The sequence below is a fragment of the Mesoplodon mirus genome, assembly GCF_964341445.2.
Source record: "Mesoplodon mirus genome assembly, chromosome: 8".
Taxonomy (NCBI): Eukaryota; Metazoa; Chordata; class Mammalia; order Artiodactyla; family Ziphiidae; genus Mesoplodon; species Mesoplodon mirus.
The window spans coordinates 9563078-9575970 of NC_138984.1; the positions used below are offsets into that span (position 1 = coordinate 9563078).

Genomic DNA, 12893 nt, shown 5'->3' on the forward strand with positions numbered 1-12893 from the left:
TTTCTGATTCCATAATCTTGCGATTATTTACTATATTGCAGCATACATACCAGCTTTAAGATATCCAGATATTAAATATAGTGAAAAATATTAAAAATCGGAATTTTTAGACTGTAAAGGAAAAAGATCCCGATTTCCCATTTATCTCTAATTGGCATATGGGAACTTTTGCTGTTAATAAAGGCAAATGAGAGTTCTAAGTTCTCTGCTTCCACCTCTTTTTTAATTCCTTTGTTGTACTGTGCTGCTGAGAACATTACCAAACCCTCGTGTTGGTTTTCATTTTGTTGTGTTGAAACAAGTCACACTAAAAGTGTTTTTGTTTCTTTGATGTAAGCTGAAAAGTAGAGATCTTGGTAAAACATATTATACTTAATAAGTGGGGTCCAAAAATTTAATCTTATAAAGTGCAAGGTAGCATTGTCCTGTGAAGCTAGCCCACTCAGAATCCCAGCTGCTTTTGGTGCCCCTTGGTGGCAGTTGTCCACCCTGGTTTAAATATGAATTTTGGCAATTCTGTGACTTCTGGCACAGTGACCGTTAATTTTAGGAAGCTGCTGGGTATAAGTGGTACCATGTAGTGGGCACAGTCCAAGGAGTTTGAGAATGCCAGAGACCCTCCACCTCCACTGTTTTCAAGTTGCATTATCTTGCCATTTTCCTTCCCAGCCTTGCCTGCCCCTCTGCTTCCTCCCGAGCCCCGCTCCCTCCCTCAGCTCCTGCAGTAACCTTAAGTCATTGCAGATGTTGCGGAAAAATCCGAACGAACTTTCTGGCCAGCCCAATACTATATGATAGCACAGGCACTTGGTAAAATATGCTGCAGCTCAGACAAATGCCGTATTTCTGAGCTACATACATAAAGTATATGAAACAAATATGCAGTGCAAAGAACCTATATGATTATAGGTTCTGACAGTTGATACTCTTAAAGAAAGAGGAAAGGACCTTTTTCTTAAAATACTTGCAGAGTTTTAAGTGATTCCTTTCTCTTCTAATATGGTTTTAAATGAGAAGTTTATATAAATTTGTAAAGGTGGGATTGTTTAATTTTAAGTTTATTCTTTGAAACTTCATTTGTCCTGATTGTCAGGTATATTGATCACACTATTAAGTGTTTTCAGTAGACATGTCAGATGTTGGAAGACTTTAAATATTTTTTTCAAACTTTTTCTTACTTGGGTCATAGACCAACTGAAGCAGAACTTTTTTTCATCTTCCCCACTTTATGTAGCTTTGTTATTTGAAGAATGATATTTTAAAATATTTCTAGTGTTGTTAAAGATAGTGAAAATAGGGCTTCCCTGGTGGCGCAGTGGTTGAGAATCTGCCTGCCAATGCAGGGGACACGGGTTCGAGCCCTGGTCTGGGAAGATCCCACATGCCGTGGAGCAACTAGGCCCGTGAGCCACAATTACTGAGCCTGCGCATCTGGAGCCTGTGCTCCGCAACAAGAGAGGCCGCGATGGTGAGAGGCCCGCGCACCGCAATGAAGAGTGGACCCCGCTTGCCACAACTAGAGAAAGCCCTCGCACAGAAACGAAGACCCAACACAGCCATAAATAAATAAAATTTAAAAAAAAAAAAAAAAAAAAGAACCTACAATTTGGACATTCATTTGGAAAAAAAAAAAGATAGTGAAAATAGTACACAAAGGCTACATACGTTCTGTTTCATATATTCTAATTCAAAATAGGCTACTCAGACTATCACTTGCCACATTTGTTTACAGATAATTTGAATTTTTTTTAAAAGTACTTATAAATGCATTCATTTAGGATGTAATTGCCATCACACACCATGAAATTCCTTTGGGTAGTATTGGAAAGTATTTTGATAATATTAACACTCAATGCTATGTATATTTTACTTATTGTCATTTAGGTTGGGGAAGAAATAAGGTACTCAGATTTAACATATTCCTTTTCTAGTTTATGCGTTGCATATTTGTTTCCTGTGCTTTATGTATGTACTGCATTTAATAATGGACTTTAACACAGGATTAATGAGATATTCTATTTGGTTTTCTTTTTTTAATTAATTAATTTTTTATTAAATTTATTTATTTATATTTGGCTGCATTGGGTCTTCGTTGCTGTGCGCAGGCTTTCTCTAGTTGCGGCGAGCAGGGGCTACTCTTCAGTGTGGCACGTGGGCTTCTCGTTGCGGTGGCTTCTCTTGTTGCAGAGCTCGGGCTCTAGGCACGTGGGCTTCAGTAGTTGTGGCGCACGGGCTTAGTTGCTCCACGCATGTGGAGTCTTCCCGGACTAGGGCTCAAACCCGTGTCCCCTGCATGGGCAGGCGGATTCTTAACCACTGCACCACCAGGGAAGTCCCTGGTTTTCTTTTTAGTAGTTCAGTATAGTCAAATAGCTAGCTATTTTCTGAACTAATCATTTTCTGTGTCTGTACACTTCTAGAACATCGGTGCAGAGTTGGCATTAAATAATCACTAAATGAAAAATACCCTGTTATAACAATATTCTGCCATTTTAGCTTGCTTTTAAATGAGTGATGATACTAAATCATGGTAAGTGCTCAACTTATCCCATGTTTTCCCATGTGACAGTCGATTAAGTGATGTTCTAAAGAGAAAACGACTGCCAAAACGAGGATCAAGAAGGCCAAAGTATTCACCTCCAAGAGATGATGACAAAGTAGACAATCAAGGTAATTTTTGTGATGAAACTATGAGGCAGTACAGGGAAAGGTGGTAGCAGTTAAGGGTACATGCTTCATTAAGATTTTTGAGAGCTCTGAAGCATGCCTGAGCTTCCTGAATTCCCAGTGTTCTTAGTTCTTTTAGCTAATTTATTAAGAGTGGGAATCTTAAAATTCAGTTGGTTTTCATCGATTGCACTGAAACGATTTAATCATCATTCTCTTTTCATAGCTAAAAGCCCCACCACTACTCAGTCACCTAAATCTTCTTTCCTGGCAAGCTTGAATCCAAAAACGTGGGGAAGGTTAAGCGCACAGTCTCACAGCAACAACATTGAACCGGCCCGAGCTGCGGGAGTTAGTGGTCTTGCCAGGGCTGCCTCAAAGGACACCATATCCAATAACAGGTAAGGTGGGGGGTTCTGTGTCACCTCTGTTCTCAGGTCAGAAAAACTTGCCATTTTTCGGTCAGCATATTTATTATATGGAAATGAAACATGGACACAGACCTTTAATTTATGCTCAGAGGTGGCATAGCTCAAGGATGGAGCCGATTCTCAATTCTTGAACCCTGTGTCTGGCTTTGTCCTGCGTTCCAGTCTCACATTTTAAAATTCCTTTCAACGTGTCTACTTGGGAGTTGTGTATGTTCAGAGCCAAACAAATAGGTTTCCCATTGAAGCTGTCCTTTAGTTCTGTTCTGGAAAAGGAAAGCCGGCGTATTTTCTGTACACATACATCCGCGCTCTTTTATGATAACCCTCCTCTACCCTTTACAATGGAAGGTAAGGCTCTTAGAGCAGAGCCCTTTTTTGGAAACTTAGAATTCTGTCAGTTAAACTATTTCACTCCAGTTTATGGCTTTAAAAAATTATTTCTTTAAAATTCTAAGGATTGTTTTGTCTTTTGGCTCTGGATGTAACATACCAGCAAGGAGTACTTCTTCTGCAAATAAGAAATTTTTAAAAATCAAATTCCATTGGGAAAACAAGGAAGTTCTTTTTGTTTGGTTGATTGCTTTGGCTGGTTGGTGGTTCTGAACTTCAGTTAATAAAAATAATTAAGCAAATATATTTCTGAAGCCATCAGAATTTGTAATTTAAACAGCGAGGTCTCAGCTGTCATAAATAATTGTGCACCTAACAGGTGGATGTTGCTTGTATATAGTTCTTTACTTCAGCTCTCCAGGGAACATAAATAAAGGACAGTGCAGATATGTCTGTACCTTAGAGAACAGTCATGTAAAATTGCTTTCAGGTTAACACTCAGGAAACTCTTAGGTTGTAGCGTCCCTAGAAGTTAGAACTGTTTCTTTGGTCTTCATGTAATGACCTGAAATGTATTTTAAGTACCTGTGCATTTCTCTAGGTATATCTTAGCCCACTTTCAAACTGAAACTTAATTGGGTTAATGTGGAATCTGAATTTACTAGTCTATAAGCATAGGCCAAAAAGGATTTTAAATGTAGCAACTATTTGCCTTTGACCAGAAGTTATAATTGAAATCCTTTCTGTGTACACTGAGACTTTAATATCTTTTTCCTTCTGGCAGAGAAAAAATCAAAGGTTGGATTAAAGAGCAGGCGCATAAATTTGTAGAGCGTTATTTCAGTTCTGAGAACATGGATGGAAGCAACCCTGCATTGAATGTCCTTCAGAGACTTTGTGCTGCAACCGAACAACTCAACCTCCAGGTACTGTGACTGGTGCATCTGGCTGGCTCTCTTTTGTCTCTTCCGGCGTCTCTTCCATCCTGCTCTTCCTTTCCTTGGTGACTCTAGCTTTTTAGCCAGACATGTACCTTTGGTGCTGACATTTCTTTAACTTGTCCCTTGACTTTTCGTGCATCATTTTATCATTAGATGGGCTAGACATCTGGTCTTTGACTTTCTTTCCTTCACCTCCCTTATTTCTTGACAAATGAAGAGACTTCAGAAATGTCCCTCAAGCACGTCTCTTCTCTCAGTCCTCTTCAGCTACAGGTGTTAGCATTGAGAAGACCTTCCTTAACCCCTCTTTACCTGTGGCATGAGAGTACTCAGAGAGGGTAGAGATGTAATAACTAAGCCTTTTGTGTTTCATCTGACTCTGTTTGCATTTCTGATATACTTGGAGCAATATGAGTAGTACATGTTTTCCAAGAAATTGTCTGTTTCATTCATACTTTAAATGTACTAATATAAAGCCATACCTTGGACTCTTGTTATATCTCTTTTCATTTTGGTATTGTAGCTCTATTCCTCCATTCGTATTCTCATCCTTTGTCTTTTTTTAAATTTTTTAACACAACTCCATTGGTTGAATATGAAGGTTTTTGTTTTTGTTTTAATGTTAGTATGGGTACTGGTTTTCTGTCATGAAGTAGTCACATTTTGTGAATGTGTGTGTAGGTAAGATGTTACTTTTCAAAGCTCTACCAAGAATGCACCCTCTGCCCCTGCCTTCTTTTTCAAAGGTGTTCAGAAAGTATCCAGTTGCTTTTGGGGAAATGTGAATTGTGCATTTAGTAAAGGCTGTCTAAATCAGTATGTATTGTTTTCAACTCTTTCAGGTGGATGGTGGAGCTGAGTGCCTTGTAGAAATCCGTAGCATAGTCTCAGAGTCAGATGTTTCATCATTTGAAATCCAACATAGTGGATTTGTGAAGCAGCTGTTGCTTTATTTGACATCTAAAAGTGAAAAGGATGCTGTGAGCAGAGAGATCAGATTAAAGAGATTCCTTCATGTATTTTTTTCTTCTCCAGTAAGTTATCTAATAATAATGCCTGTGTGTCTTACTTTAAGTGTCATTGTTCACTAGTGTGTATATTTTCATCCCAGTAGTAATTTTGAGTAGTTTTTGGTCAAGATATTGAGGTAAAGTTTTTAGCTTGCTTATTATACACAGTTGGATTCGTTGGTCTTTTATACATCAGGTAAATAGTAAAACAACAAAATGGTGACTTGAAGTAAGGGCCTGTTCTGTGGTTGATGAATCTTGAGTCTTTGTTTTTCTGTCAGGCAAGCCATTAATAGTAGTCTCTCACTTGTGAATGTATTTTATTCTCAATATCTGTTTTTAAACATATTGCAGTTTGCAGTATATTTTTTTAAGGGAAATACAGTAGACATAATGTAGCTATAGACATAAGATAGAGTAGACATACATTTCTATTTTGTATGTAAAACACAGAACTAACAATATCATTGAAGAGTACTTAATCACCACTTATAATGTGGATTATGAGACCAGAAGCCACGGAGCAGCTTCACTTCCTTCACCCTCAGTGAGTGAGAGCAAGAGAGTAACCTGGACACTGTTGACTCAACATCACTCTACTTGTTCATAATGGCTTAAGAGAAGGCATCCCTAGGGAAGGTTCTCTGGTTCAGCTGTGTAATAGGGCTCAGGACAAGTCTCCTGTGTGAAACTGTGTCACCATGTCTTTTCAGTGTTTGCAGGCATTGCTTGTATTATTTTAACTTGTGCGGCTACCTAAAGCAGAATTGATGTTTATTTGAGAATCATTAGATGTGTAGCAATATTGGATATAGTTTTATACCATGCTTAAAATTATGTACAGGTCTGTAATCTCTTATCTGCAACTCCTTGGGGCTGGGTGGGTTTCACGAGTTCTACCATACATTATATACAGCATGTATTATCTGATATATCCCCAGTGGATTCTGAACAGTACTTTGTACACTTTAAATATTTTTGTAGCAAAACATATGACTATTCCTACTAAATACAGGTTGAATAAAGACTCCAAATGGCCTTGTGTCTGTCTGAGTCAGGTTTTGCCACTAAATGAGTTGTGTTTTCAAGCCTTTTGGACTTAGGAATTGTGAATATGGGATTGTGGGCCTATACAGAAAGAATGTCTTTCTTGAAATAATTTCTTTGGAAACACTGTTCTAACCAAATCCGTCAAAAAAGGTACACTAGATCAGATCTCTTGTAAAACTACCTATTAAATTTTCTTGTTGAGCGTTCCATTTTCATGAGGCCTTGCTTAACCTATTGGTTTATTTATAACTTCAGCTTCCTGGAGAGGAGCCCCTTGGAAGAGTAGAGCCAGTGGGTAATGCACCTTTGTTGGCATTAGTTCACAAGATGAACAACTGCCTCAGCCAGATGGAACAATTTCCAGTCAAAGTGCATGACTTCCCGAGTGGAAATGGCACAGGAGGCAGGTAAGGATCATTGCCTAGGTGTGCCCTTGCCATTGGACTTTATGCTTAATTTTGTTGAGGTAAGGTGGCAAGAGGTCTAGTGACATCTTGGTCTGCTCAAAGCACATTCATCTATAAGGACCGCAGAAATTAAATATTCTAAAGTGTGAATCAAATAATTTTTATCCCTAAAGTCGTACCCCGTATCTTAAACATGATGTTTTGAAAATATAAAACCAACTTGTGCTGGCAAGTTGTCATAGGCTTAGTTTTCCTTAAATTGATGTACTTTAATATATAAAGCTTTTCTCCAAGAAGTTTGTAGATATGGATAATAAAATGTTTACTTTCTGTGCAATAATGTGATTTCATGTGTGATCTAAGTGGTTTTGCAAAAACTTTGCATTTTGATGGGCTTTATCAAATAAATTTATTTTTTTCCATAATATAGTAGTTTTACAGGACTCATGAGGTGCTACAGAAAGAATTCATTAAGTTCATTGTTGTGTTCTTACAGAATGTTACATGCTTCCTGGAATATTATGACTAGCAGCCTAGAAAATTTTAAAAAGTAGTTTGGCTTTACAAAACACAGTCTGGTGTGTTTTAAAGACGTTTAAAATGCTGACTGAATTAAAACAGTATGCATTATTGAATAATGAAGTGATCAGTGTGGACTAGGTTTTTTTCTGCTTTGAAATTTAATGTAGAGAGTGGTATTTAATTTTGATTATTAAACTGTCCTGGAAGATTTTTATGAAATAAAGGGACACTTTCAAATATATTTGAGAAAACCGTAGTGTTTTTCATTTTTATCTAAATTTGTGTAAAATATGTATGTTTACATATGTATGTATAAATATAATGGAATATTCTTTCCCATACCCCTGTTTGCATGCGTTATGGAACCTTGTAGATAACTGCATTTTAAACTCGTCTTAACTCTTGCCAGACCTTTTCAGAAATGAGCAGTTGAATATCATTACCAGATCTAGACTGGTATAGCTATTAAACTGCTGCACTCAAAAGACTATAGCAAAGTAAAATTTAAAGGTTAATTTTTAAAGTAATTTTGTAGCTGAAATCTTTGAAAGCAAAAATGAGAGGGTTTGTTGTTTGTTCTTAAATAAATAGGATTTAGTAGGCAATGGCAAAATATTGGAGAAGTGAGCATGCCCAAATGGTTCAGGAGTTTTTATCCTGCGGAAGTAATTAAATCTCGATGGTGAGGTATTTCCGCTTACATAGATTCATGGTGGGACAGAGATGGAAAGTTGATTTAACGTTTTCATATGCATGCGTACACATCCTCTTTTATTTCTTATTTTATCATAAAAAGTTTTTTCGAATAACTTGGAATTGCTGGCTTTAGTATATACATAACTGGTAAGTGCTACTTTGTGTCTCAAGAAAAATGCAGAGTTTGTATTATCTTGCTTTTATTTTAGTTAGTGTATGTTGGTTTTGAAAATAATAGAATAACTTTTTTTTCACAAATTATCTTGAGCTTTTCTCTCAACAGAGGATCACAGGCTTTAAAATTTTTCAACACACATCAGTTAAAATGCCAGTTACAAAGACATCCAGACTGTGCAAATGTGAAGCAGTGGAAGGGTGGACCTGTCAAGATTGACCCTCTGGCTTTGGTGCAAGCTATCGAGAGATACCTTGTAGTTAGAGGTACTTTCTGTACATGTATATTGTGTGTTTATATGTACATTTGGGATGAAATTAATATTAAGGGGTATATAAAGTATTTCCCTATTGCTGCTTCTGTCAAAACCTAGCATCAGGAACTTGTGTACTCATCATTTATTTTATATGTAGTATGTAGAAATGTTAAATTTTGTAGGGATTGACTACATACTTGGTTGATTGGGTGATGAGTTACTTTATCCTGGTGGAATGTAATAGAAATCACATTTTGTATCTGACAGTTTTCTTAATCTTTCTGCTTTGTAGATCAAAATGTAATACACATGTTCTTCTAGGAATATGTTAGTTTAACCAGTATATATAGGCTTTTCTTTGCCACATGAAATTGCTAGGAGTTTAACAGACTTCTTGGGTCCTTAGGGTATGGAAGAGTAAGAGAAGATGATGAAGACAGTGACGATGATGGCTCTGATGAGGAAATAGACGAGTCTCTGGTAAGGTGCTGTTCTTACCAAGTTTTAATGTGTAAAGTTCAGGGCCTGTAGCTTCAATGGATTTTGTTTTGCTTTGTTTAGGCTGCTCAATTCTTAAATTCAGGAAATGTACGACACAGGCTACAGTTTTACATCGGAGAACATTTGCTACCATATAACATGACTGTGTATCAGGCAGTACGGCAGTTCAGTATACAGGCCGAAGATGAACGGGAATCCACGGATGATGAGAGCAATCCTCTAGGAAGAGCTGGTATTTGGACGAAAACTCATACAATATGGCAAGTCTGAAAATGATTTTGTTTGGTTTTTCATCAACATTGATACTGTTTATGTGTTTTGGAATTCCTGTTGCTGGCTGGCTTGCATAAGGAGAGAGGAGACTCTAAATTCTATGTTTTATTGTTAAAAGCCTCTTCAAATGTTCCATCTTGTGTGTGTGTGTGTGTATTTAGCTTCCTCATTAAGTCTACTTGAAAATGTGTTTGGGCGATAAATCATAATTTGCACCTACTTTTCTAGTAGCTTCATTTCAAGTGTTTAAATAAGGCAAAAATGTCTCCATAAGATGATGTTCCTTTAGGTAGTATGAAGTTTGGCATCTCTGAGCCCTTAGAGGCATTTGGATGCAGCTTCCTGCATTGTTGGTGAATGTCTACTACTTATTTAAACAGGGTGATTCTTCTCAGAGCCACCCCCTGGAGTTTCTCAGGTGGCCCCTCCTAGGTGATCTTTTCTAGGAAGCAGTCCCATTGGCAGTTCTCCAAATCCACAACTAGGGAGAGAGAGGATAGCCCTCAGAGAGTTGTTCTGGTAACTCTGTGGTGTCTGTGGCTTTCACTTCGCCTTGCAGAATAATTTGCCATTATAAAATCTACTTTGGGTTTACATACTCTTATTACTTTAGGTACAAACCCGTGAGAGAGGATGAAGAAAGCAATAAAGATTGTGTTGGTGGTAAAAGAGGAAGAGCCCAAACAGCTCCAACAAAAACTTCCCCTAGAAATGCAAAAAAGCACGATGAGCTGTGGAACGGTAAGTGATGTTTAGAGGGGCGAGGAGATCGCCATGGGGCAGTAGTCTTCCTGTCTTGAAGGTTTTGACGGAGTGATTTATGTCTAGTAGTAAAATCTTTTAATATAATTTATAAAAATATGAATTACTACAGACACTTGGCTGCTTTTAATTGAACCCTTGGCTTTAATGTCTAGAAAGTGGAAAGTTATCTTGAAAGAATTTGGGGGAAAACTTACCATCCTTTCCATGAAGAATTCATGTTTTTATGAAAGCAAAAACAAATTTCATTAGTAGAACATATGCACTAAAGAAGAGGCTGGACATTGGCAGGTTGACCCTTAATTTTTATTGTTATTCATTATAGTAGTGTGATCCACCAATTATAGAAGGAATAAAAAGTTTTGCTAGGTTATAAAACGACTACAGAAAGTAGTAACATCTCCCAATTGACTTACCTTCCTTTGTAGTATTTCCTTCCAGTCTAACTTTGCTCATTTCCTCCCTTTCTTTTTTATAAGATGGTAACAGTGCCTTACCAATAGGCTGCGTTCCTTGGGGACCAGCCCCTATTAGGGATTTCCAAACACTGGTGTTGTTGATGAAATTTTCCCTGGTTCACAGAAGTAAGGGCATTGTGGCAACTTTGTTTTTCATAAAACTCAGTTTTTTCTATATAAAAGGGTGTTTGAGGTACTTGTTTTCTATGTTTTTGGTATTAAAACAGTTGCCCTTTTATGCAGAGGTAGTGTTGTGGTTTTTAATTTCTTTGCTTGGTAGAAGTAAATGGCAACAGTTTCAGTCTCTCCTTTTTTTTTTTTTTTTTTTTTTTTTTTGCGGTACACGGGCCTCTCACTGTTGTGGCCTCTCCCGTTGCGGAGCACAGGCTCCGGATGCGCAGGCTCAGCGGCCATGGCCCACGGGCCCAGCCGCTCCGTGGCATGTGGGATCTTCCCAGACCAGGGCACGAACCCGTGTCCCCTGCATCGGCAGGCGGACTCTCAACCACTGCGCCACCAGGGAAGCCCTGTCTCTCCTTTTTTTTAATGCTATTACTTTATGAGATCTAAGAACAAAGGAATTGCAGATCCTACTTGGAAACTATCACAGTCTATCATGTCCTAAGTCTTGGATTAAATAACCAAATCTTATTTTTATCGGATTTATAACTTGGGAGTATTTGTTTATCTTACATGGCCATTTTAAACCGGATATAAAAAATCCAGGAAATTTCTGTAACAGTGAACTTAATTTAAACACCTTTTCTTTACTCCTCTCTGGCCATTTTATTGTTAGTTATTTTCTGATATAAAGGAGAAATGCAAAGGAGTCAGTTTTTCTCCTTTACAATGTATGAGTATGGGAGAGAAAGTGAAATTTTCCTAAGCCTGGATGATTTATCTGTAAGATAAAAAGGGAAGAAAAATGTTCAAGCTATCAGTACTCTACTAGTAAGATACCGAGCGTTACATCTTAACCACTCGTGGTTACTGTTTTTAGGCATGTTGAGACGTTCATTGACTCTGCCTTTCTAACTTTGGTCAACACTTTGATCAGACTTTGATCTTTTGCCCTCTAGATGGAGTGTGCCCGTCAGTATCAAATCCTTTAGAAGTTTACCTCATACCCACACCACCTGAAAATATAACGTTTGAAGACCCTTCGTTAGATGTGATTCTTCTTTTAAGAGTTTTACATGCCATCAGTCGATACTGGTATTACCTGTATGATGTGAGTAATGTTGCCTACTTTCGAACTTTTCCCTGATGTGTTGTCCATTACATGTTTTTTCTTAGTTTCTGTCTAGTGCTTGACCAGTTTCCTGTTGTACTAGAAACAGAAACAGTGATTCAGCTGAACAGCACGGATCCTAGCCCAGTGAAGTGCAGTATACTCTGCAGTGGGGACTTCTCCCCCACTGGCTTTTCCCCCGGCCTATGTTCTTGGATTAGTTCTCCTGGCAGACTTGTAAATATTCTCTAGCTATAATTTATAAAATTAAGCTACCACATAAAAATTGAACATTAATTTATTAAAAAATCTTTAGGTACCTTTAGCTAAAAGTTCATTTATTTAAGATGTGTATTAAATTCAAGTGAAAGTTGAATGCTAGTCTTTGATACTTCTCTAGTGGAGGGAAGAGTGAAGGAGCTGGCCCTGCATGAAGCGTCCGCTGCTGTGTCCGTGGCACGTGGGGTTGGGCTGTCTCCGCTGTGCGTTGTGAAAGCTGTCATTCAGGTTGGGACGTACCAACGAGAAGCTGTATGTTGGAAACCAGCAGGGGAAATCTCGGCACTCTGCATGTGCATTTGGGAATAAAGGAAACGATAGTGAATATAATCCTAATGGTTTACTACATAATAGACTTTTTTTTTTAACATTTTACAGAACGCAGTGTGCAAGGAGATTATCCCAACTAGTGAATTTATTAACAGTAAGTTGACAGCAAAAGCAAATCGGCAGCTTCAGGATCCTTTAGTAATCATGACGGGAAACATCCCAACATGGCTTACTGAACTAGGAAAAACCTGGTAAGAAAATCACTTCTGTAGTGGTGGGCTTGGGAGTGTTATCATTGTGTTGGTCTTTATATATCTTGTTACAAAAACATAGTCTTTAGCAAACCTATTTAAATGTGTTTAGTTAACGTGGTTTTTGATCATAGCTTGCTTAATAGTGTAGCTTCGGCATCCAAACAGGCTAGATGAGCTGGGGCCGGCACTAGGTCTACTTGATAGTATCTTTATATATGAAATAGGGAAGTACACAAGGACTTTTAGTGAGGGGATTCAGCCCTCTTCCATCATAAAATTGGACACCAAAGGTGGAGTTTGGTTGATTCTCTCTCTGAGCCTGTTTGGGTCCAGACCTACATTCTTGGAAGACTATAGGACTGCACTGATGGATACGGGAG

General features: G+C 38.0%; 1 protein-coding gene across 17 annotated transcripts in view; it reads left to right on the forward strand.

Moving 5' to 3' along the window:
• The window catches only part of TRIP12 (thyroid hormone receptor interactor 12), a 143141-nt gene that overhangs the window by 112406 nt on the left and 17842 nt on the right, over positions 1-12893 (forward strand). For 12 of the 17 annotated variants that reach the window (XM_082631023.1, XM_082631022.1, XM_082631012.1 and 9 more), the window contains 11 exons: positions 2570-2670; positions 2894-3068; positions 4213-4354; positions 5212-5403; positions 6685-6836; positions 8323-8495; positions 8892-8965; positions 9047-9246; positions 9873-10000; positions 11559-11710; positions 12368-12510. In XM_082631023.1, coding sequence (XP_082487149.1) covers positions 2570-2670; positions 2894-3068; positions 4213-4354; positions 5212-5403; positions 6685-6836; positions 8323-8495; positions 8892-8965; positions 9047-9246; positions 9873-10000; positions 11559-11710; positions 12368-12510 — 1632 coding nt within the window. The remainder of the gene's footprint in view (positions 1-2569; positions 2671-2893; positions 3069-4212; positions 4355-5211; positions 5404-6684; positions 6837-8322; positions 8496-8891; positions 8966-9046; positions 9247-9872; positions 10001-11558; positions 11711-12367; positions 12511-12893) is intronic. The other 5 variants (XM_082631025.1, XM_082631026.1, XM_082631014.1 and 2 more) reach the window with 1 other exon arrangement.